Genomic DNA, 23572 nt, shown 5'->3' with positions numbered 1-23572 from the left:
CTGTAGCAATTGAACTGCAATCAAGGTATTGTCGGGCTGCCACCACGAGAAAATTCGAGTTTAGCCAACGGAGTTATTAGCATTTTTTTTACTGAACTGTTGTTTCAATAAATTTCGTAACACTGTAGTGTAAGTTTTTCATTGTAAATTTACTCAAACAATACCGTGAGCGTGCCTTATTTTGAGCGGCTCCTAATTCTGCGCACATTGACACTAAAACATTTTTTACAAATTTGATTAACTGTTATTAACATATTTATATACATATCATCAAAAAGTTGGGAATTTATTGCTGTCTTGGGCAAATAAAAAGTCAATAAATAAGCGTTGATTACGTAAATATTAAGAAAAACATAATCGGTAAAATCTGAAAATGTTAAAAAATGGCCTCCCTTAGCAGCAGTGCTAAAACGCCCGTAAACAAAATTTTCTTGAATTTGATCAAAAAATGATTTGGACTCATTTTTTTAAAGCTAAATGATTTGGACTCATTTTTTAAAAGCTAAGTGTAAAAGCAGAAATCGGCTTTCAGAGTGTAATCTCTATCTTACAGGAAGCAATTTATGTTTATGGCTCAAAACATATTTCAAAACTGGAATAAAAAAAGAAGAGCAAGATAAATTCGATGATAGATTATCCGGAAAAGACAAGATCTGCTACTTGGCCTTGCGCATCACAGCTCCACTAAGCGTTCTTTAAATTTCGAGGTAGGTATCTAATCGGTATTTTTTCACTTGAAAATTTGCTAGGCCGAACTGGGATTCCGACATTTGAGAAAATAGCATTTTTTTTATTCATTATCAGACTAAGGCCGGAGTGGCCTGTGCTGCACATAAAAGTCTTCTCCATTCAGCTCGATCCATGGCTGCACTTCGCCAATCACGCAGTCTGCGGAGGGTCCGCAAATCGTCCTCCACCTGATCGATCCACCTTGCCCGCTGTGCACCTCGCCTTCTTGTTCCCGTCGGATCGTTGTCGAGAACCATTTTCACCTGATTACTGTCCGACATTCTGACTACGTGCCCGGCCCACCGCAGTCTTCCGATTTTCGCGGTGTGAACGATGGATGGTTCTCCCAACAGCTGATGCAACTCGTGGTTCATTCGCCTCCTCCACGTACCGTCCGCCATCTGCACCCCACCATAGATGGTACGCAACACTTTCCTTTCAAAAACTCCCAGTGCGCGTTGGTCCTTCACAAGCATCGTCCAGGTCTCGTGTCCGTAGAGAACTACCGGTCTAATGAGCGTTTTGTAGATTTGTAGTTTGGTACGGCGGCGAACTCTATTCGATCGGAGCGTCTTGTGGAGTCCAAAGTACGTACGATTTTCAGCCACTATGCGTCTCCGAATTTCTCTGCTGGTGTAATTTTCGGCAGTCACCAGTGAGCCCAAGTACACAAAATCTTCTACCACCTGGATTTCGTCACCACCGATGCAAACTCGCGGTGGGTGGCTCACATTGTCGTCTTTTGAACCTCTTCCTATCATGTACTTCGTCTTCGACGTGTTGATGACTAGTCCGATCCGCTTAGCTTCCCTCTTCAGTCTGATGTAGGCTTCCTCCATCTTCTCAAAGTTACGTGCCAAAATATCTATGTCGTCGGCGAAGCCAAATAGCTGGACGGACTTATTGGAAATTGTACCACTCGTGTTAATCCCTGCTCTTCGTATTACCCCTTCCAAAGCGATGTTGAACAGCATTCACGAAAGACCATCACCTTGCCGTAACCCTCTGCGGGCTTCGGAGGGACTCGAGAATGCCCCTGAAACTCGAACTACGCACATCACCCGATCTATCGTCGCTTTGATCAACCGTGTCAGTTTATCCGGAAATCCGTGTTCGTGCATTAGCTGCCATAGCTGGTCCCGATCGATTGTATCATATGCGGCTTTGAAGGCACGTTGTATTCGCGGCATTTATGCAGTACTTGGCGAATGGCGGACACCTGGTCCGTGGTGGAGCGTTCGCAAATAAAACCCGCCTGGTACTGCCCCACGAACTCCCTTGCAGTTGGTGTTAGTCGACGGCATACAATTTGGGAGAGTACCCTGTAGGCGGCGTTCAGAAATGTGATTGCGCGGTAGTTGCTACAATCTAGCTTATCGCCCTTTTTGTAGATGGGACACACGACACCTTCCATCCACTCCTGCGGCAAAACTTCCTCCTCCCAAATCTTGGTAATGACCCAGTGCAGCGCTCTAGCCAGTGCCTCACCACCGTGTTTAAATAGCTCTCCTGGTAGTTGGTCAACCCCAGGGGCTTTGGTATTCTTCAGCCGGCCAATCTCCTTCTGGATGTCCTGGAGATCCGGAGCCGGTAAAATTATGTCCTGCGCGCGTTCTCACCATACCGCCATCGTCGTCTGCCACATCGTCATTCAGGTGTTCTTCGTAGTGCTGCCGCCACCTTTGGATCATCTCACGCTCGTTCGTAAGAAGGTTCCCGTTTATGTCCTTGCACATCTTCTTCCGTGTGTTATTAGCGCGGTACAGTTGCTCCGTCTCTTCACGGTCTCGATCTTCCTGCTGGCGCTTTATCCTCCGGAAAATCGAGTTTTGTCTGTTCCGCGCCTGTTTATATCGTGCCTCGTTCGCCCTCGTGCGGTATTGCAGCAATCTCGCCCATGCTGCATTCTTCTCTTCCACTAACACATTCGCCAAATATACAGTAATTCGACATAACTCACATTCGCCGTCATACCAATCGTTTCTCTGATCCGGGGGCACCGTGCCAAGTGCAGCGGTTGCGGTGCTACCAATGGCGAATCGAATATCTCTCCAGCCATCTTCAAGAGACGCTGCGCCTAGCTGCTCTTCCGTTGGAAGTGCCACTTCCAGCTGCTGCGCGTATTCTTGGGCTAGTCTACCGTCTTGTAGCCGCCCAATGTTAAGCCGCTGCGTCCGACTTCGACGCGTGTTGTACACCGTCGAGAGTTTTGAGCGTAGGCATACTGTAACGAGGTAGTGGTCGGATTCAATATTCGCACTGCGGTAAGTGCGGACATTCGTGATGTCGGAGAAGAATTTACCGTCGATTAGAACGTGGTCGATTTGGTTTTCCGTTTCTTGGTTAGGTGATCTCCATGTGGTCTTGTGGATATTTTGCGGGGAAAGAAGGTTCTTCGGGCTACCATTCCGCGGGAGGCTGCGAAGTTTATGCATCGTTGGCCGTTGTCATTCGATACGGTGTGCAGACTATCCGGTCCGATGACCGGTCTATACATTTCCTCCCTTCCTACCTATGCGTTCATGTCACCGATGACGATTTTGACGTCCCGCAGTGGGCATCCATCGTATGTCTGCTCCAGCTGTGCATAGAACGCTTCTTTCTCGTCGTCGGGTCTCCCTTCGTGTGGGCAGTGCACGTTGATGATGCTATAAATGAAGAAACGGCCTTTAATCCTCAGCTTGCACATCCTTGCGTTGATTGGCTGCCACCCAATCACGCGTTGGCGCATCTTACCCAGCACTATGAAGCCGGTTCCCAGCTCGTTGGTGCTGCCACAGCTTTGGTAGAAGTTAGCCGCTCGATGCCCGCTTTTCCACACTTTCTGTCCTGTCCAGCAAATCTCCTGCAGCGCCACGACGTCGAAGTTGCGGGGATGTAATTCATCATAGATCACCCTGTCGCAACCTGCGAAACCTAGCGACTTGCAATTCCATGTTCCAAGCTTCCAATCGTGATCCTTTATTCGTCGCCTAGGTCTTTGCCGATTATATCGAGTCGCATTATCTCTTATATTGTTCGTAATGATTGGTTTTCCAGGCGGCTTATTGGGCCTGCGCAAACCTCCTGTCTCGTCGGAGGGCCGTCGTGTCAGGGCTGTTTATCGTCCCACCTAACACCAGGACTTGGGCTTGTGCGCTTTGAGCGGCACACGGTCGCTTTGGTGGGGCCTACTTGCGGATACATGCAGCTTTTTATAGAGGTTTAACAGGGCCCACTGTCAAACCCCACCACATCCTAGGCAAGCCCCACAACTCGCAGATGGCCTGGGGAGGGATCGTCAAGCCCTTGGGCATAGTCCCTGCTGCCCACCGCAGTATTTTGATCTATCTATTGATTTATCCTCTCGTTTAATTAACAATGTGCACTCGCTTGATTGTGGATATACAACAGTAAAGCACATGTGAAGATTGGACAAATCAAGCATCCGAAAGATATTCAATTTGCAAAAAAGAGCTAACCGCGGTGGAGGTTGGTACTCGGATTCTGATGGCTTTTCCGCAAACGTGACCTTTAAGTGGTCTTGTTGTGTAGGATGCTGGGTCATTAGGCCGAATGGTCATTAGGCCGAAGGCCATTAGGTCGAATGGTCATTAGGCCGAATGAGAACTGAGGAGTGAGAAGTGAGTAGTGCGAAGTGAGGAAGAAGTAGAACGGAAGAAGAAATAAGGAAGAAGGAAGAAGTAAGAAAGAAGAAGGAAGAAGGAAGAAGGAAGAAGGAAGAAAGAAGAAGGAAGAAGGAAGAAGTAAGAAGGAAGAAGGAAGAATGAAGAATGAAGAAGAAAGAAGGAAGAAGGAAGAAGAAAGAAGGAAGAAGGAAGAAAGAAGTAGGAAGAAGGAATAAGGAAGAAGGAAGAAGGAATAAGGAAGAAGGAAGAAAGAAGACAGATAAAAGTAGAAAGAAGGAAGACGGGAGAAAGAAAGAAGAAAACGAAAGAAAGAAGAAGTAAGAAGAAAAAGAGAAGAATAAAGAAGGAAGAAAGAAGAAGGAAGAAGAAAAAAGGAAGAAGGAAGAAAGAAGAAAGAAAAAGGAAGAAGGAAGTAGGAAGAAGGAAGTATGAAGAAGGAAGTAGGAAGAAGGAAGAAAAAAGTAGGAAGAAGGAAGAAGGAAGAAAGAAGATAGAAGAAGGAAGATAGAAGGAAGAAGGTAGAAGGAAGAAGGAAGAAAGAAGGATGAAGGAAGAAGGAAGAAGGAAGAAGGAAGACGAAAGAATGAAGACAGAAGAAGGAAGAATGAAGAAGAAAGAAGGTGAAAAAAGAACTTCTCATTTTTCACTGTTATCTTCGTTTTGCTAATTCGGACTAATGACCGTTCGGCCTAATGACCTTCGGCCAAATGGCCTGACACCGTTGTGTAGGGGTTATCACGCTTATCTAGAGAGTAGGAGGTTGCGGGTTCGAGTCCCTCCAAGACACGTGGCTTGTGTTGAACTTAATCCTAGAATTAAAAAAGCACATTAATAAAGTTTAAAAAAAAGACGTGGATTCTTTTTCGCAAATTTTATATCAATTTGTCTATTTCGAAACATGTGCTGTGCATATGCACAGCCAAGATATTTAACAAAAAACCCAGATTAATCCACCTACAGTGAGATTTTGACCCTTCCTTAGTTATAAGGATTTTTTTCCAGAGTCCAGCATTTAAAACGAGATAAAACTACTCAGCTTCCCACGGCGATTTACCGTGAAAGTAACAAAATAATTGCCTACCCAAAGGCGGATGCCATGGGTTGAGTGACAACTCAACGAATGATAACGTACTGTACTTCATGCTGCCTATCTATAAGGCGCTCGTCGGATTGAATAACTATTGTGACATGGTTAGTAACTATCGTAACGCTGGTTGCATATTCATAGTAATTAATCCATTCATTAATTCATATTAATTAATCCAGAACTAACTAAATCAGTCATTGATCTGAACGAAACTCAATAGCGTTCAAAAATAACATATATTTCGCCTTATGGTTGTCTAATTTGATAAAACTAAACTTGTTCAATACCTTAAAAATGAGCTAGATTTTTATGGTAGTAAATTTCAGAATTTGCACACATACGCACACATACATGCATACAAGTGATCTATTAGTGTCTCAAACCATGCTCACATTTGCTATCTAGCTTCCACTGAAGAAATTTTTGAAATCCCTTTCAATTATTACGTTTTTGCTTTTCTGAGAAGATTTTTTGTACATGCTTCTATATGTTCCTCAATTAAAATCATTTGTTTCTTTGAAACAAATCAGAAAAATAGGCATAATTCCATATCATATCATTTGCTATAATTATATTTTCAATATCAAAGTGAATTTGTTTTAAATACCATACATTTTATTTAATAATTCACGAGATTTCTTGATAGATTAATACGTAACACACCTGCGTAACGCATACAAAGTGAAATTATAGACACTTCCGAAGGAAGGGTCAAAAAATGGTTTTCGTACGGCCAAGTTGCTGAATAATAAGCAATTAATTGTGTTTTTATTGTTTTCTCGAAATTGTGTAAAATTGATGTATGCAGTTCCTCAAACAAATGGTTCAGTTATGAATAATATTCATCGAATAATTTAAATTAAATAAACGCAATTGAAAAACGCTCACTTCTATGAACATTGGAGATGCTCCGCCTCTCCTAGATGGAATATTTCTGTGCCTTTTTGGCGTAACTTGAGAAAGTCTTCAATCTATATTTGTAGATGAGACATGATTATTCTATTAAGGCTTCACTAGTAACAAATTACCCTTTTAAATATTCTTGGAAAAATACTTGACAGCAGAATAGAACTGCTATCGAATATGCGGCTTTGCTTACTCAGATCTCTATTTGATCGTGCTTAAAATTCTGGCTATAACTTTTAAGCTTAATTTTCAATACAAAGCAATGGGACAGCATAGTCAAATGCAACTTGTCAAATTAGGACTAAGTGTCTTAAAAATAAATGAATTTTCAATTGCATTTTACGAATGAAAAATGGCTTTCGGCGCCTCCTATAAAAAGTCTGTTTTTTGTAAAAAAATAGTATGTTGGCCAAAAATGACGTGCTTTGAGTTCGAAATTTCAATGGAAAACAATGAGACAGAATCCCCCGTCGAATACAATTTGTTGCGAGCAAATCGTTTCGTGGAAAGCGGTGGAAACTTCCTGGAAATTTTGGCGAGACTTTCCACGCCTTTTATGCGTAAATGATGCATTTTGATGCAACGACGTAATTTGATGCATTTATGCGTAAACGATGCAAATTGCTACAAGCAAACCGCCTAAAAAGTGAGCTTTATTTTTTCTCTTGTTTTTGTCTAAAGAAAATGTATTTTGGCCATAACTTTTGAGCCCATAGTCCGATCTGGCCAATTTTCAATAGGAAACAAAGGACAGGATTCTGCGGCGAGGGTCATTGCGAGCAAATCGGTTGAGGGTAAGTGCCTGAAAAATGAGCTAGACTTTTTGCGAACTTTTGCGCACAGACACACACAAACATCACCTCAATTTGTCGAGCTGAGTCGATCGATATATAACACTATGGATCTCCGAGCCTCCTATAAAAAGTTTGTTTTTGGAGCGAACATATGTAGACCAACATTTGAAATGGCGCAACTGCCAACACTTATTCCTTCTGATTCTTCGTCTGAATATATAGCTATATATATGTGGACAGATAATCAGAAAGAATACATTTTGGTTGGTACACCCTTTTTCAATGTTGGTCTAGATATAGCCTTTACGTATAGTTCGTATACGAGAAAGGCAAAAATGATGGATCAATCTAAAATGGGGCAAACTGGAAAAGATTCGATACAGGAGTCTTATGGAGAGACCGTTTTAAGATTGTGTGTCGCGACATGCGTGGAACACTAGCACTTGTGTAACTACGGAGTTCGTCTTCTAGCGCTGGACTATAAGATATTATTGTACAACGTATCGTTTTCTCCAGAGCGATAACGCTTGGAGCTGAATATAACCTACCTTATCTGAATCCTGATGATTGGCGCAACCAACTTGGCACTTTGTATCCTCGCAGACTTGATTTTGTTGGTCCTTGAAATAAAAAGAAAATAGAAAATTAGTAATTCATTTTACACATAAAAGTAAACAATAAAATCCATGGCTACTGAGACGTCACCGTATAAGTTTGTACACAGCATAAATACGTCAAAATTGATTCACCCCTAATTTATTTATAGCTAGCGTACACGTTAAGAAAAAAAACCTTGTACGTCGTGGCAAATATAAGTTTCGGAATGTATATGGCTAATGCAATGTATTTTTTCTTATACGTATCATTAAGTATCTGCTTTGGCAAAAAAGTATTAGAAATATTTATAATAAACAACAATGATTTTTTTACGAGTAAAAAGCCGGATAAAAAATTATATGCCAGATACGACCGCCCTACGTAAACTACGTAAAGCAGATCATAAGATAATAATTAATTTGCTTAGAGCTTAGAGTGATTAAAATTTTGACTTTTTCGCTCCCCTATGCTTGAACGAAAACATTTGCTGTTTTGATGAATCTCCTAAATTTTCAACTGAATTGGTTGTAATTTAACTGAGTACGAGCAGTTTGATGTTTGTATGGAAATCGCCCCGTATGTGAAAGATCGTTTCGTGAGGCGGCTCATTAACTATTTAGAAGGAGATCCCCCAGCGCAGGACACCTCCCAATACCGGACACTTCTTAAAACGATACTTGCAGAGCTCCCTCCTTCAACTTATTAAGTACAAAAGGAAGCTATTGAAAAGTCTTTGTGTGTGTGATGTGATATTAGATCTTCATGTGGTAAGCTTTGTACAAAATTTGAAATTGAATAAAAATGCTTAAAATTTTCATGTTTCGCGTTATTTTAGAAGGTTTGAACCAACAATATTAAAATCAATCTAATGTATTCTGATTATGTGTAGAGGTGTGCGCCGCCGCGCCACGCCGCCGCCACCGGCAGTTTTTAGCACGCCGCCGCCGCCGACATTTTTGCATCGGCGCGCCGCCGTTTAAAAATTGTCACGCCGCTTATCTATAATTTTCCACGCCGATACAAATTTGAAGATGTCCGCAGAATTTTGGAAGTGGAAGTGGAAATTCTGAACATTCAATGGATTTCCTGTATAATTTCCTGATCCATCACGTTGAAACACCAGAGATTTTTCCGTGAAGATACCAATGATTTCCATGTAAATCCCATACAATTTCTACTTGAATTTTTGAAAATCACTCCGTAAAAACTAAGAAAAACTTTGTGTGTAAATTGCGAAGGATTTCTCTTTGAAATCCAAAGAATTTACCATTGAAATTAATTTTTGAATGGAAAAGAGGCGTTCAGCAGAAAGCCATATGGAAGGAGATCACAAGGCTGAAAGTTGTTTCGCCGAATATGTCGTTTAACCGAAAAGACTATTTGGTAGAAGCCTATCCGAGCAAAGATTGAGAGCAAATCGATAACTTGTTTCAATGTTGTGAAATAATGGATTATTATTACTTAACTTGATATCTTTTTGGTCGTTTTAACGGTTGAGTAACAAAACGTATAGCAGAAAAGTCCAACTGTGACATCAAATCGAAAGCTATTCCTGCTGTCATTGAGAGCAAATAGAAAACTAATTTTGATATTGGTTTCCGATAACAAAACAAGTACACAGTTTGATGTCATATCATGCAGTTTAGTAATCTACAGCAAAATTAGATCAAAATATGTAATCAATCATGATTATTCATATTTGAAAACAAATTATGAATCAATTTTAAGTCAAAATCAAAATATGTTTTATATATGCACTCATTACATTTTCAGACTTTGCTAGGGTATCTAGCATAGAATGTCATTTGGTCGGATAGTTTCTTTGGCTGAAAGAAATGGTTAGATGAATAGCTTAATAGGCCGAAATAGTCATTTGGTCGAAAGGGCCATTTGACCGAAATGAACATTCGATCGAAAGTTCGGCTGAATCGGTCATTTTGGATATTTTCAACACATTAACGGGAGAATCTTTTGAATTTCGTCAGAAAATTCTTCAAGTTTTTCAAGAATATTCATTTGGAAATTATTTTCAGAGTTTTCACGGGAAGTTGTTCAAAATTTCCTTAGGAAAATATTCAGAATATGCACGGAAAGTTCTGTTGAGAATTTTTCGAAATTTACACTTCCTCAATCTAGATCATTTAAGATGGTTAGTTTTTTTTTATTCTTTATTAGATTGCTTTTTTTCGCAGGGAGAAGTTCATCACTAGACGGCTAGATTGGCAAAGCCAACTTTAAAACAGATTTTTTTTGCAATATCCGCGGGAGACTGTAGAATTTTCACGAGAAAAACTCCGGCATTTCCAATTCTTCAAAGTTTCTGCAGAAGATGGTTCAAAATGTAGATTTCAACGAAAAATTCTTTGGAAAATTGCTCGGAATTTTCAAGAAATGTTTTTGGATTACTTCAAAACATTCTTTCTATTTTCGATAAGAAATTCTTGGGAAATTCCATTGACGGAAGGCGACAGACGGGTAATTTGGCACAGAAAGCCGTTTGTCCTAACAGGTCGTCTAGCCGAAAGCATCGTTGGCCGAAAATGCTGTTTGGCCGAAAAGGTTTTTGACAGAATGGGCCATTCAGCGGAAAATGTCATTTGACCATTGAACAAAATTTCGTAGCCTCTCTACTTTTAAGTCGATACTGGCTTTTAGGCCAAAAGTAATCTAGCCGAGTACCATTAGCAGAACTAAGCGTTTAACGTTTAACGTAACTGTTATCTGGTCGAAACAGGTTTGACAGAAAATGTAGTTGAGTCGTAAGCGACGTACAGGAACATTTGGCCGGATTTTGACCGTAACAGTTTGTCCTAACAGGCTGAAAAAGTCGTTTGACTGAATACCCAACAAACAATTAGGGCTGAATAAGCTAGTTTTTTATTGTAGAAGACCATTTTTGGTTGAATAAATGCTCTATCAGCTCACAATGTTTATTACAAAAATGCCGGTTGCTTGTCATTTGGGCAAAGAGCCCTTTGGCTCAACAATGTCCTGTCTGCAAGACAACCTTCTTCAAAAAGTGTCGTTTGACGGAATTGAATAAAAAACAAGTTCGGCCGAATAGGTCATTTGACAGAAATTGCCATTTGGCCGGAAGGGTATTGCAGAAAGGATATTTTCGTGTCAAATGACCATTCCTACCAAACGGCATTTTCGGTCTAATGATTTATTTGGTTAAATGATTTTTCGACCTAATTACCAGTTCGGCCGAATGTTCCTTTTGGCTGTATGTCGCTTTCGACCAAACTACATTTTTGTCAAACCATTTTCGACCTGATAATAGTTGCGGATAAACGTTAAGTTCAGCTTAATAGGATTTGATTAGATGACCTATTCGGCCAAACGACCTGTTAGGGTAAACGATTTTTTCGGCCAAATTATCAGTTCGGCCGCTTGACGCTTTCGGCCAACTGAATTTCCCAAGAATGTCTTATGGACAATACACTAGTCGTTCGATAACTGCAACATGTTTTCGTTTTAGTTAGCGAATGCAGTTCTAAACGTTCTAAACGTCCAACAACTTCAGATGCAATATAAGTGCATTTGATTGTTCAGCGCAATGCAGCTATCATCGAATTTAAAATCGTTTCGAAGTTTAGCGGTCCGATAACTACAAAACTGATGTAACTATTAAATTGCAGTTAGAAAGCATTGCAGTTGAATAAGTTTCAGTTGTCAAACATCTATTGTACAAAGAATTTCCTAAAATTCCTTAAAAATTCCGAACAATTTTCCGTTTAAATGCAAAGATTTTTCATATTAAAATCTACATTTTGAACAATCATTCGCGGAAATTCTATTAAAGCTCCCGTCAAATTCCGGAGACTAATTATTTTAGTCTGAGCAAGCCAACGTTAAAACACCCATTCTATCAGTCGCACTTTCCTACAATTATGAAGTAAATTTCGAAGAATACTCAACAGAAACTCGACAAGAACTTTCCGTGTATATTCCGAGGATTTTCCTGTAGAAATTTAGAACAATTTCTCGTGAAAATTTTGACGAGTTTCTCATGACGAATTTTTTGCTGAAAGCTTCTCTTGGTAATTCCATAGATTTGTCTAAACTTCAGAGTAGTTCCCGAGGAAAATTACAATTAACTGCATATTATTCGGCAACTCGAAAACCTTTTTTTTGTTGAATATCTTGGCTGTGCATATGCACATGTTTCAAAATGGACTAATTGATATGAAATTTGCGAAAAAGGATCCACGTGTCTTGGAGGGACTGGAACTCTCAACCTCCTACTCTCTAGATAGGCGTGATAACCCCTACACAACAAGACCACTTAAAGGTCACATTTGCGGAAAGGCTTTCAGAGTACAAACCTCCATCGCGGTTAGTTTTTTTTTTTGCAAATTGAATATCTTTCGGATGCTTGATTTGTCCTAAATAATTTCCAAATAAATATTTAGGAAAAAGGCAAAAAAATTAAGGGACGTGATAAAAAAAACGCCACGCCGATGCACGCCGCCGCCGCCGCCGGCTAAAATGGCTATCGGCGTGACGCCGAAAACGCCGCCGCCGCCGACCAAAATTCTGACAAACGCCGCCGCCGATGAATATTGGACCGGCGCACACCTCTAATTATGTGAAGATGGTCCATATATTAGCCATATTTTAAATAATGATGACGCTTTGTTAGATGTACCATGCAATTGTGGTGTTCGGACATTGAGATTTTTCATAGCCATTTTTACACCTACACTTTGCTACACTTACTTCAATTCAATTGTTTCTTCTTCCTGAGAAAGCCACAGGAATTAGCAGAAACAAAAATTGAAGAGGACATTCAAAAAGGTGAGAATTTGGATTAAGATGAAAAAAATTTAGCTGAAGAGTCAAATAAGCTCTACTAACAATTTTTAATATTTACAGCTTGGAGCACGTGAAAAATATGAATACACCCGACTCTGTTTTTACACGGATTTTTTTACACGGCCGTGTAAAAAAAATCCCATACAATTTTTTTGCAAAATTGCTCAATTTTGCATGATTCGTCGAGAAATCATAAAACTTTTTTTACATGGATTTTCGAATTTTGAACTGAAAACTTTTTTTACACGGAACGCATCCCCCGTGTAAAAAAAGAATTGGGTGTATACTGAATTAAAGACATCATTCATGTAACTCATGTAAAAGGAACTTAGTCACATTTGAACAATATTTGAACATTTCATGCAATAGTGCCCGGTACAAGGAGACATTTTTTTGAATCGTGAAATTTTTCTCCAAAATTCATCGTCGTAAAACGTGTTCAAATGATCAAATATAGCTTTATGAATCATCAATGGCCATATTTTATGTATAAGGTTTAAGGTGGTCATACAACAAAGCCACAAATCGGCCATCTTGGAAACCACGTGCTTTTTCTTGTGATTTTTCAAGAGCACAAATTGAGAGAACCACAATGTCCATGGGGATGAAGCATTCGTAGATCGTTTGCTTACTTGTGCCAAACAATCGACTTCAATTTCAGCATTGTACGAAAATTATTACGCTAGATTTGATGTTTTGATAATAGGAGTAGAAAACCGTGTGGTGAATTTGAAATTCACCACATGGCTTGATTGTATAATCACCTTAAAAGGAAACGCAATCCGGATAGTTAGAGTTTTTTTTGTCAAATGACTTATGTGTGCGGCACTCTCCCTAAATATAATCAACCCGAAGACTGCGAAGAATATTTCCTAATCTGTAAGACGGTTGTTGTTGCGAACCGATCGATTTCGTAAGCAAAGTTATAATGAAAGCAAAAATGCTTATTATATTTTAGTATTTCCTTAAAAAAAACCTCTTGCAAGCAGCAAATTGTTTCGCAACAAAAACGATTTATTCGCTCGCTAAATTTCCTATGTTGCCAACGTACTTATAAATTTTTATATATTAATGAGCAACATTGCAAAACGGTTTTCCAAACAAAAATTACTGTTTTCATAGTAATTCTCAAACTTCAAATCGCGCGTGCTAAGTCAAATTACAACCAATTCTGCTAAAAATTAGGGAAGTTCTAGAAAGACACCTGATGCCACCGTTTAAGCACAGGGGAGCGAAAAAGTCAAAATTTGAACCACTCTTATGAGCATGATTGACTGCCACGGTTGTTACTCTGTTTCTGCCAGGCCAGATGTAATTACAAAGAGCACAGCATGATATTTGATGTGATACTTTTATTAATAGAGGCCGACGTGTCATCTGCACTTCCACGAGTAACCATTGGGATATTGGATATATGGGGTCGGGAGGAGGCGAGGTTCGTTTTGGTAAACGTTTTGTCACGTGTAATGTGTATTTTTTCCGCAAATCATGTTCGATCTCACACCAATTTGTGTTTCGAACAAAATTAGCGTAACTCAATATATGAAAATGGTTGGATATGACAATTTAAAATTTTCTTTTATAAACCCCAAATTTATTATTCCGCAGTGATGATGATGCCTTTACTTTCTCCGACTGTTGTGTGACTTTTGAAGTGTTATTATAAAGGGGTGCTGCCTGAACAATAGAAAAAAATTGTTTATAGTTGATAATCAATTTCAATGACCTACCTCTTGCTTTACACTCAACATGTCCAGCATCTGTAGCACTTTTTTCATAAAACGACTGGCGGTCATTGCTCTGGTTCTATTGTTGGTACTTTTTGTGCGAATCACCTGCACAAAAGTAGAGCGCAAGAACCAACGGCACCTAGACGGCGGTCGTAACGAAACTCTGGAAATTTTACTGGGTTGGTAAAAAGAATTGAAATGTTCAACGTTTTACATTAGTATAATCAATAAAGTTCCAATGGACTTAAAATTGCTGGAGAGTTTCCGATTCGATTGATAATAAAATCTCGAAAATCCATTGAAAATAAAGTGAGCTATTAACGTTTGAAATCTCACATGATTTCGTGACGGTTTCGAATTTGGAAATTTTCATTTGTCACCCTGTATCCGAGTCTTCCCCTTAGACGTAGTTTACGTCAAAAAATAAATCAAATATCTTTGCCAGCTATTAGCAATATATTCGGTATGCAATATATATCCATTTTGTGCAGTTAACGAAAGATATGAACCAAAAACCGAAGGGTGTCGACAACCGACCACCTTCCCCTAATTTTATTTGAATAGTGAATATAAAATATAAAAAAGGCGGATTTTATATAACTTTACGGAGACGCTCTGGAAAATAATTATATTTGTACGAATGTGCATGTTTTAGTTTCCTCTCGTTGTACTGTGCCGATGTCTAGCCAAAATATTTTCAAAACTCCTCATACTAGTCCATTCGAAAGTTCGTCTCAACCAGCACACCCCAGGTGAACTAATCAATAAATTACCATGAATGCCTGTTTCGATTGCAGAAAGCGACCGCGCAGACGGCCAGACTGGTCCGACATGATGAAGGAAGTGGAGCAGGGTAAAAAGCTCCGTCACGTTGAATGCAATGATAGGTACTGCCATCCACCATCCGTGGGAACCTCTGTATGTGCTTGATTGTTGTTCTTTATCGCTTTTAATGTTGCCCAATAACTGAAGATCAACTGCTATTTAACAGATTCCTATTTTACCAATTTCAGATCGAAACCGATCGTACATTGCAAATCCATCACCAAAGTCAAAGATCAATTTATTTTTGAAACAGAGAAAGCAACCGCCCACAATGTACTCCTGAAGGAGATTCAAAGTGGGGTTCGACTAAAACCGACAAAATGTAACGACCGCAGTAAACCCATTTTGGAAGGACTACGCAAATTTCGTCGACAAATGACCTTGGAAGAGCAGCTGGCAAAATCGGAATCACGAGCAAATTTGGAAGCACCCCCACCGGAAGAAGATGAAGTTGACGAAATGGACGACATCGATAAGGTGCGTGACGACCTGCAGAGTACAAAGCAACTTTGGGCGATGGAGATGCGTAACAACGAGGCACTTGAGCGCGAAAACAAACGGCTTTTGCAGCGGGTACAAAATTTGGAGAGCGAACTATCTCGAGAGCGGTGGAATCCAATGAGTGGCGAGGAGAAGAGCTCCATTGCTGGACCTGATGCTGAATTGATACATTCGCTCAAGAAAGAAGCAGTCGAAGCACAACAGCAGTCCAAACACCTGGAGGAAAAATATCAAACGGTGGCCAAGGAGCTTGATGCTGCTACAAAGCAGAGCGAAGAACAGAAGCGTAAAATTGCAGAACTGGAGAAGAAACTTCAGGTATGGTTACTAAATGGTATGCTTCTAGTTGTAAAGGGGTGTAAAAGTATTTAAAAAACTACAGAGCAGGGTTGAAATATGTCAAAGTCAATTAAGTGAGAAACATGGATCTTAGCATATTCTCTGGTCAATCTCATCGCCGCCGTCGTGAGTGTGACTGTGGGGCAGCCAAAAAATCATTACAGCACCAGCTATTCAATTTACCATTCAACCTAATACGAGTCGCTCTAACATGCTGCTTAATTATTGCGTTACTGCATGAATGTGAGCGGCCCTTTAAAACGCGTGGTGATTTTTTGTCATTTGCTGAGTGAATGTGTACATTTTACTGTGGTGAATTTGATATTGGTGGCGTACTGGGTGATGTGAGTTGAAAGATATTTTAGTAACTAAAATATCTTTTTCCACGATAAAATCATAATTCTTGTGGGCATTCTACCATTGTGGAGAAATTAAAATCTTGCCTGCGGACGTTCTACTGGTTTTCATCATTCCGGTCTATAGTAATACTATTCTTCTTGCGGGCGTCCCACCAACGCAGAGGAAGACAACTTGAATGCAGGCGTCCCACCACGCAGAATTGTGATCATTCCGATCCACAATCCACCGTGGGTCGTCCGTCAATGAGGAAGAACTACTGAATGCGGCGTCCCAGTTATCGCTGAATTGTGGATCATTCTGATCCACAATAACACCATTCTTTCTTGCGCGCAGTCCACCAACGCAAAAGGAAAAATCTACTGAATGCGGGCGTCTCACCACGGCAGAACTGTGATTGTTCCGGATCCACAATAACGCCATTCTTCTTGCGGGCGTCTCACCAACGCAAAAGAAGAATCTATTGAATGCAGGCGTCGCACCACGCACGGCGAATTGTGGGGATCATTCCTGATCCCCAATAGCGCCATTCTCCTTCTTGTGGGCGTCCCACCAACGCAGAGGTGAAGAAATCTGCTGAATGCGGCTGTCCCACCACTGGCCACATATTGTGATCATTCTGATCCACAATAACGCCATATTCTCTTTGCGGGCGTCCCACCAACGCAGAGAGGTGAAGAATCTACTGATTGCGGGCGTCCCACAACGCAGAATTGTGATCATGTCCTGATCCACAATAACACCAGTTTTCTTGCGGGCGTCCCACCATCGCAAAGGAAGAAACACTTGAACGCGGGTGTCTTTTCACGCAGAACTGTGATCCATCCTTATCTAAACCCATAAAACTCTCCCATCAAACTCGCATCCAAAAATTTTTAACAGAGAGATCAACAACATTCAAAAAGTACATTTTATGAATTTTAGCAACCCAGGCCATCAACAAAATTCACCTGATCGAAATATTGCTTTCTAAGTACAATACAGTACTAGCGAGAATGGTTTGAGTACGCGCTTCCTGACAAAACTTTTGGCATCATGCGAGAGGTATCACAAGTTTTGTATTTGTATCGGACCTTCCGCTGTATCACTGATGATGCTTTGGTGAACATCTGCAGTAGAACTCAACGGTTCCTTTTCTTTCACTTATTTATATTTTTGCTGGAAAGCGATGATAATTTGTATTGTTGACAGCGCCGTAGCGTGCGGTTGGAGGTTGGCCCCCGCCAAGGGCGCCAGCCTTCAGGGGGCGCCAAAATCAATCTATACTATATAATAAATAAAACAGTTTCATTACGTAGGGGTTATGTAATTATCAAACCGAGTATGGGTTGATCCATGGGTATATGGCAGAGATGTGTAATCTAGTAATCTATAGAGCAAACAAAGAATATTTTTCCATTATTTCAAATCCATTTTATATGTGTTGGTTTTAGTTTTGACTACTATTCAGGATTCTCAGGGACCTCTGGGACAGGGTTGAAAAAGGCAATTGAATAAAAAGAAATCTGATAGTATCTTATAAAGTTACAAACATTAAAACGGGGCCTGCAAGCATAATAGATCCAAATCCAACTGGTCGTGTAGGAAAATGTACCCAACAAGGAAAAAAAAAATCTTATAAAGTTATTTGAAAATCATGATGGTTTGATACGTGTCCACATTGCGATTGGTAAAGTTTTTGGGCAAAAGTGATTCAGTTTATCCATGTGGGTTCCTTCAAAGAAATACATTCATAACCAAGCGATTAACCATATTCTGAAGGGTCCTTTTGCTCCTATGATTGGTTTGTAGTGGTAGCGGTTTGGTTTTGCGATTTGATATCAATCTGCTTGTTTAATTTAGAAAAACTCCATGCAGCCCGAATTACATTGAGTTATATCGACGGCTGTATCGAGGAATATCGATTACCCCTAAATATTTGCTTTGCTTTGCTTTGTGTACAAGGACAATTTTTTTCTTTTTCTAATATTAATCAAATCGAGAGTTGGCCTCCTGCTTCCAATGGCGTTTCCGGCCCTCGACTAGATCGTTTCAGAGTTTAATTCTTTTGACCAAACTACATATGTGTATAAGAGCCTTGAGACCACCACCAGCACCCATCCAGAATAGGATTTTCAATTATCTGAATAGATCCGATGTTTATTTCATCCATCAACCAACCTACTTGATTCGATGAGGTTTAATAGTGATTCCAACCAACTCCGAACGCCGATAAACCTACCTCATTTCATTGACCCAACTAGGTCTAGTGGCATCTCCAAACCATCCAAGGGCTTACTCTAGATGGCGACTCCGGCCTTTAACCAATCCACTTAAGTGTAACTTTTTTTCATTATTGGACTAGGTCCGATAGCGATTCTGGCAATCTCACGAGGTCACTTTACCCTAGAATGGATTTTTATTAATCCGACCACATATGTCCAATAGTAGTTCCAAAATCCAAACCATAATCAGGCCCGCTTCAGAGTTAGATTTTCCTTGATTAGAATAGGACTAATTGTGTTTATGAGCATCGACCGACTCCATTTAAAGTTGGATTTTATTGACCCAACAAGATCTAGCAGTGCGTGGATTTTGAAAATAAAAAAATCTGGATTTGCTTAATTTTTTTTTCATATAATTTTATAACCATTTCCGAACATAGACTACAGATGCTTGTTAAAACCATAAAGGAAGTATTCATTTAGTGCATCACGCAAAAATGATTGATTTTGAACTTCCTCCCCTCGCCCCTTTCGTCACGATATCTGTTTAAATATCTTAATGTTCATTTTTTAATGGGATGCTGTTGTGCTCAATTTTGTCTCAATATCGTCTCTTTCAGTCTTATAAAACAGCTGAAACGTTGTTGCGTCTATTTGCCGTCGTTTCGGTGTATATTTCATCACATTCTTCGGGGATTTAGATGCTATACAACAAAACGTAGCCTTATGAGATTCTAACCCGGCTCTTCAAGTTTCCTTACATTATTTCAAAAGTAAAAAAGTTGTGATACTTGATACACACTGTGTGGCGTTGGACAGGCCTATAAACACGAACAAGTCTAATATCCAGCTTTCCACGCTCGGTAATGGCGGCTTGTTGGTGTGTAAAAATCAATCAGTCATTGTACTTTTTGACACTAGCTGGAGGAAAACTCACTGGCGAAAAGGCCTTTTTACCCTTCCCCTAACCCAGGAACGCCAGTGGGCTTTCCTCCAGCTAGTGTCAAACAGTACAGTGACCGATTGATTTTTACACACCGACAAGCCGCCATTACTGAGCGTGGAAAGCTGGATACTGTTCTTCAGTCACATGACAGATCGTAGCAGCCATCGCATGCAAGAGACATATTCGCGGTCAGTCAATTCTTCCTTCATCACGAGGTCAGTCGCGAGTGCAAGCAATGTAAACATGATGGGTGATTCGTATGTGCGATGTCGAATTGCACATTTGGCGATCCTGCCAGGAGTGTGTGCTGGCGTTGCTTATGGAATCACCCATCATGTTGTGTAAAGATGTGTGCTAAGTAGTTTCGAAACGAACTTCACGGGAAGCCGAAAAGTGGTTGGAGCGGCGAAGCACTTTTTGCATAGGTAAGAAGTAATGGTTTCGTTATATTTGTGTAGATGCTGCTCTCGGGCTGGGAGCCGCGGACTCGAGAGATTCTAATTTTCAAAATGTTTTGCTACAGACCCGCAACTCTCCTCCTCTCATTGTGTTGTTTATATTGCGATTTTTTTCACGTGGGATTGTCATTGTGTTGTTTTTTAATTAGTTACAACTATTTCTTCTTTGATTTGCCGCATTACATAAGTGATTGCGCTGAATGTAAAATTAATTCATACCGTTCACTTATTGAGTTTTGTTGGTAGTTAGCTATAAGATATTTTATGAGACGTATAGCGGCAGCCCGATTAGTTATATTTAAGGTTTTGTTTTGATATGTATACTGATTTGTACACTGCCAAAAAATATCTATATAAGATATATGTGTCGCCGTTATATTTTATTAGTAGTTCAGCGTGGAGAATGGTTATGTGAGCGCTGATATACATCATAAGTTAAATCTATGGATTTTTGCCAATAAATATGTGTGGATGTGTAACGTTTTACTTTTTATTAATGTTTTCTTCAGCATTTTATACCTAGAATGTAATGACAAGAATAATCTAGTAGCAAACAGACAAGACTGACATTTCTAACAGAAAACAAAGAAATGCTTTGTAAACAATGATAATGATAAAACCTCAATAGTATGAGTTTATTTTCACGTATACTGTCTCAACTGCGCTCAGAATGCGATTTAGATGTATCTATGCGAAGAACACTTTTTACAGCTTATAATGGAGATTTTCTGACAATGATTTTTGGTGTTTTGATTTTATCCATCGTCCCAGCCGTTGGGTGCTGTTCTTGGACATTTGAAAACATCGGATGTTTGGGACGTTTATGTGCTGGCATTTTATGGTTTTATGGTATGTAAAACAGAGTAACTTTCGTAAGGCTTTCTTTAGATTAGTTAAATAGAGTAGTAGACTTGGTAGTAGAAGAGTAGAGTAGGATTTGTTTGTTGATGGATTATTCCAAGTGTGCGATGGGTGAAAGATGATTAACTTCGGAGCAAGGCGATATGAACCGGTTTAAGTAAGGCTTTTTAAATTAAAGTATGATTATCAATACACACAATAAAATTATTGATAAAAATGAAAGTACCGTTGAAAAGTATAGGAGTGATTTTCAGTAAGACGAAATGAAAATTTGAAATTTACTTATGAGAAAGAGTTGTTCCATAAATTACTATTTACAAGTTCCATTTTCAAAACTATGTATTATGTTCAATGTTGTTGTTTTCAGAATTTTCTTCTTGATTGCAATAGTTGAATTTATCGAAAATATGCAATCGCAATGCTCCTTTGTATCTGAGTGTAGTGAAATCGGAATGATACTGTGACATGAAATATCTGCAATTCCGTGTGCCGTGTCAATAAAGAGAGTTTTACTGTTTTAGTTAAGCGTGGAAAGACGTCCGCATTCAGTAGATTCTTCCTCTGCGTTGGTGGGACGCCCGCAAGAAGAATGGTGTTATTGTGGATCGGAATGATCACAATTCAGCGTGGTGGGACGCCCGCATTCAGTAGATTCTTCCTCTGCGTTGGTGGGACGCCCGCAAGAAGAATGGTGTTATTGTGGATCGGAATGATCACAATTCAGCGTGGTGGGACGCCCGCATTCAGTAGATTCTTCCTCTGCGTTGGTGGGACGCCCGCAAGCAGAAGTGGGTTAGTGTGGTTCGGAATGATCACAATTCAGCGTGGTGGGACGCCCGCATTCAGTAGATTCTTCCTCTGCGTTGGTGGGACGCCCGCAAGAAGAATGGTGTTATTGTGGATCGGAATGATCACAATTCAGCGTGGTGGGACGCCCGCATTCAGTAGATTCTTCCTCTGCGTTGGTGGGACGCCCGCAAGAAGAATGGTGTTATTGTGGATCGGAATGATCACAATTCAGCGTGGTGGACGCCCGCATTCAGTAGATTCTTCCTCTGCGTTAATGGGACGCCCGCAAGAAGAATGGTGTTATTGTGGATCGGAATGATCACAATTCAGCGTGGTGGGACGCTCGTATTCAGTAGATTCTTCCTCTGCGTTGGTGGGACGCCCGCAAGAAGAATGGTGTTATTGTGGATCGGAATGATCGCAATTCAGCGTGGTGGGACGCCCGCATTCAGTAGATTCTTCCTCTGCGTTGGTGGGACGCCCGTAAGAAGAATGGTGTTATTGTGGATCGGAATGATCACAATTCAGCGTGGTGGAACGCCCGCATTCAGTAGATTATCCTCTGCATTGGTGGGACGCCCGCAAGAAGAATAGTATTACTACAGACCGAAATGGTGAGAGCTCTGTAGTAGAACGTCCGCATGCAAGATTTTAATTTCTCCTACCATAAGAATTAAGATTTTATCGTGGATTCGTAAGGTGCTCTTGGAGATTGATTGCATTCGGAAAAGATATCCGCCTATAGTTAAGAACAGTTTATCGATACTATTCCGGATCGGTTTCTAGTTTTACTATGTCTGAAACTTGATTATGCATATGTACAACATGTGATAGATTTAGTTCGGAAAAGGTATTGGAGGGTAACCGCCCCTTCGGTGGGGTTTGATCCCACGACCCCAGTTCTAGTTTTCTAGTTCTAGTTCTAGTTTTTGTTGCTGGTTGTTTGACATTTATAGTTACATATTGAAATAGACGTGTGCTCAAAGAAAGTAAAGGTAGTATTAGTATTGATGATTTTTACTAGAAGCAAAAAAGGTTATTAAGGGTTAAAAATGGTGTTTCCATTGCGAGTTACCACTGCACGGGAAAGTCTTGAGATTTATTTTCCATATTTAGTTGGGCAAACCATAATGATGGTTTATCCATAGTGTTTCTCGATTACGAAATTTGACGCTCGCTGTACAAAATGCGCCGGAAGTGATCGTTTGGTTCAAGATGCCTTTTTATCATTGTGAAAGACTATTCCTATCATTAATAATATGTCGGTAAAGTTTTGTTTTCTCTAAACATAGATGCCAGTCATTATTTTTTATAGAGAAGAGGGAGATGTGTGGCGTTGGACAGGCCTATAAACACGAACAAGTCTAATATACTGTTCTTCAGTCACATGACAGATCGTAGCAGCCATCGCATGCAAGAGACATATTCGCGGTCAGTCAATTCTTCCTTCATCACGAGGTCAGTCGCGAGTGCAAGCAATGTAAACATGATGGGTGATTCGTATGTGCGATGTCGAATTGCACACACACTTAGTTTTATTCACCGACCTCGGCTGTGCGAATCTCGGTTTTAGCATTTTAACTGAGGTTCAGCTAACAAAATGCCAGGTTGCTTAGTAACAAAAAATGTTCAGCTGAATATCGGCATCCGTTTGCTGAGATCACATTAAAATGCATTGCCGAGCAGACGGCTCTTCAAATCTCGGCATATTTTAGCCGAGATTCGGCATTCAAAATTAAGTGTGTACTTAAAATAATTTTAAGGGTATTTAATTCAATCCTTCTTTGTTGATTTCAGGTATCAGCTTACAATACATCCCTGAATTTTGAATGCTATTTGGTCGGGGTTCAGCCAAACCGCACCAAACGGCTTTTCGACTGACTTGTGATATTTTGTTCTAAAAAGGAAAACGGAGTTTTTTATTTCAAATCGTGCGTACATTTGTTGTAGGATATCCTCAGCTATGGCATTGAACGACGTACGATGCGGTTTGTGATTAATT

The 23572-nt window shown here is 40.1% G+C and overlaps 2 protein-coding genes across 5 annotated transcripts in view; one reads left to right on the top strand and one right to left on the bottom strand.

Moving 5' to 3' along the window:
- Nucleotides 1-23572, bottom strand: part of LOC134219797 (trichoplein keratin filament-binding protein) — a 280474-nt gene that overhangs the window by 196597 nt on the left and 60305 nt on the right. For both annotated transcript variants that reach the window (XM_062698661.1, XM_062698662.1), the window contains one exon: nt 7694-7765. The gene's annotated coding sequence lies outside the window, so the exon portion shown is untranslated. The remainder of the gene's footprint in view (nt 1-7693; nt 7766-23572) is intronic.
- The window catches only part of LOC134219796 (neurofilament heavy polypeptide), a 130187-nt gene that overhangs the window by 46921 nt on the left and 59694 nt on the right, over nt 1-23572 (top strand). For all 3 annotated transcript variants that reach the window (XM_062698660.1, XM_062698657.1, XM_062698659.1), the window contains exons 4-5: nt 15088-15177; nt 15304-15934. In XM_062698660.1, the coding sequence (XP_062554644.1) occupies nt 15088-15177; nt 15304-15934 (721 nt within the window). The remainder of the gene's footprint in view (nt 1-15087; nt 15178-15303; nt 15935-23572) is intronic.

The sequence above is a fragment of the Armigeres subalbatus genome, chromosome 3 (assembly GCF_024139115.2).
Source record: "Armigeres subalbatus isolate Guangzhou_Male chromosome 3, GZ_Asu_2, whole genome shotgun sequence".
Taxonomy (NCBI): domain Eukaryota; kingdom Metazoa; phylum Arthropoda; class Insecta; order Diptera; family Culicidae; genus Armigeres; species Armigeres subalbatus.
This window is presented reverse-complemented; position numbering and strand designations above follow the sequence as displayed.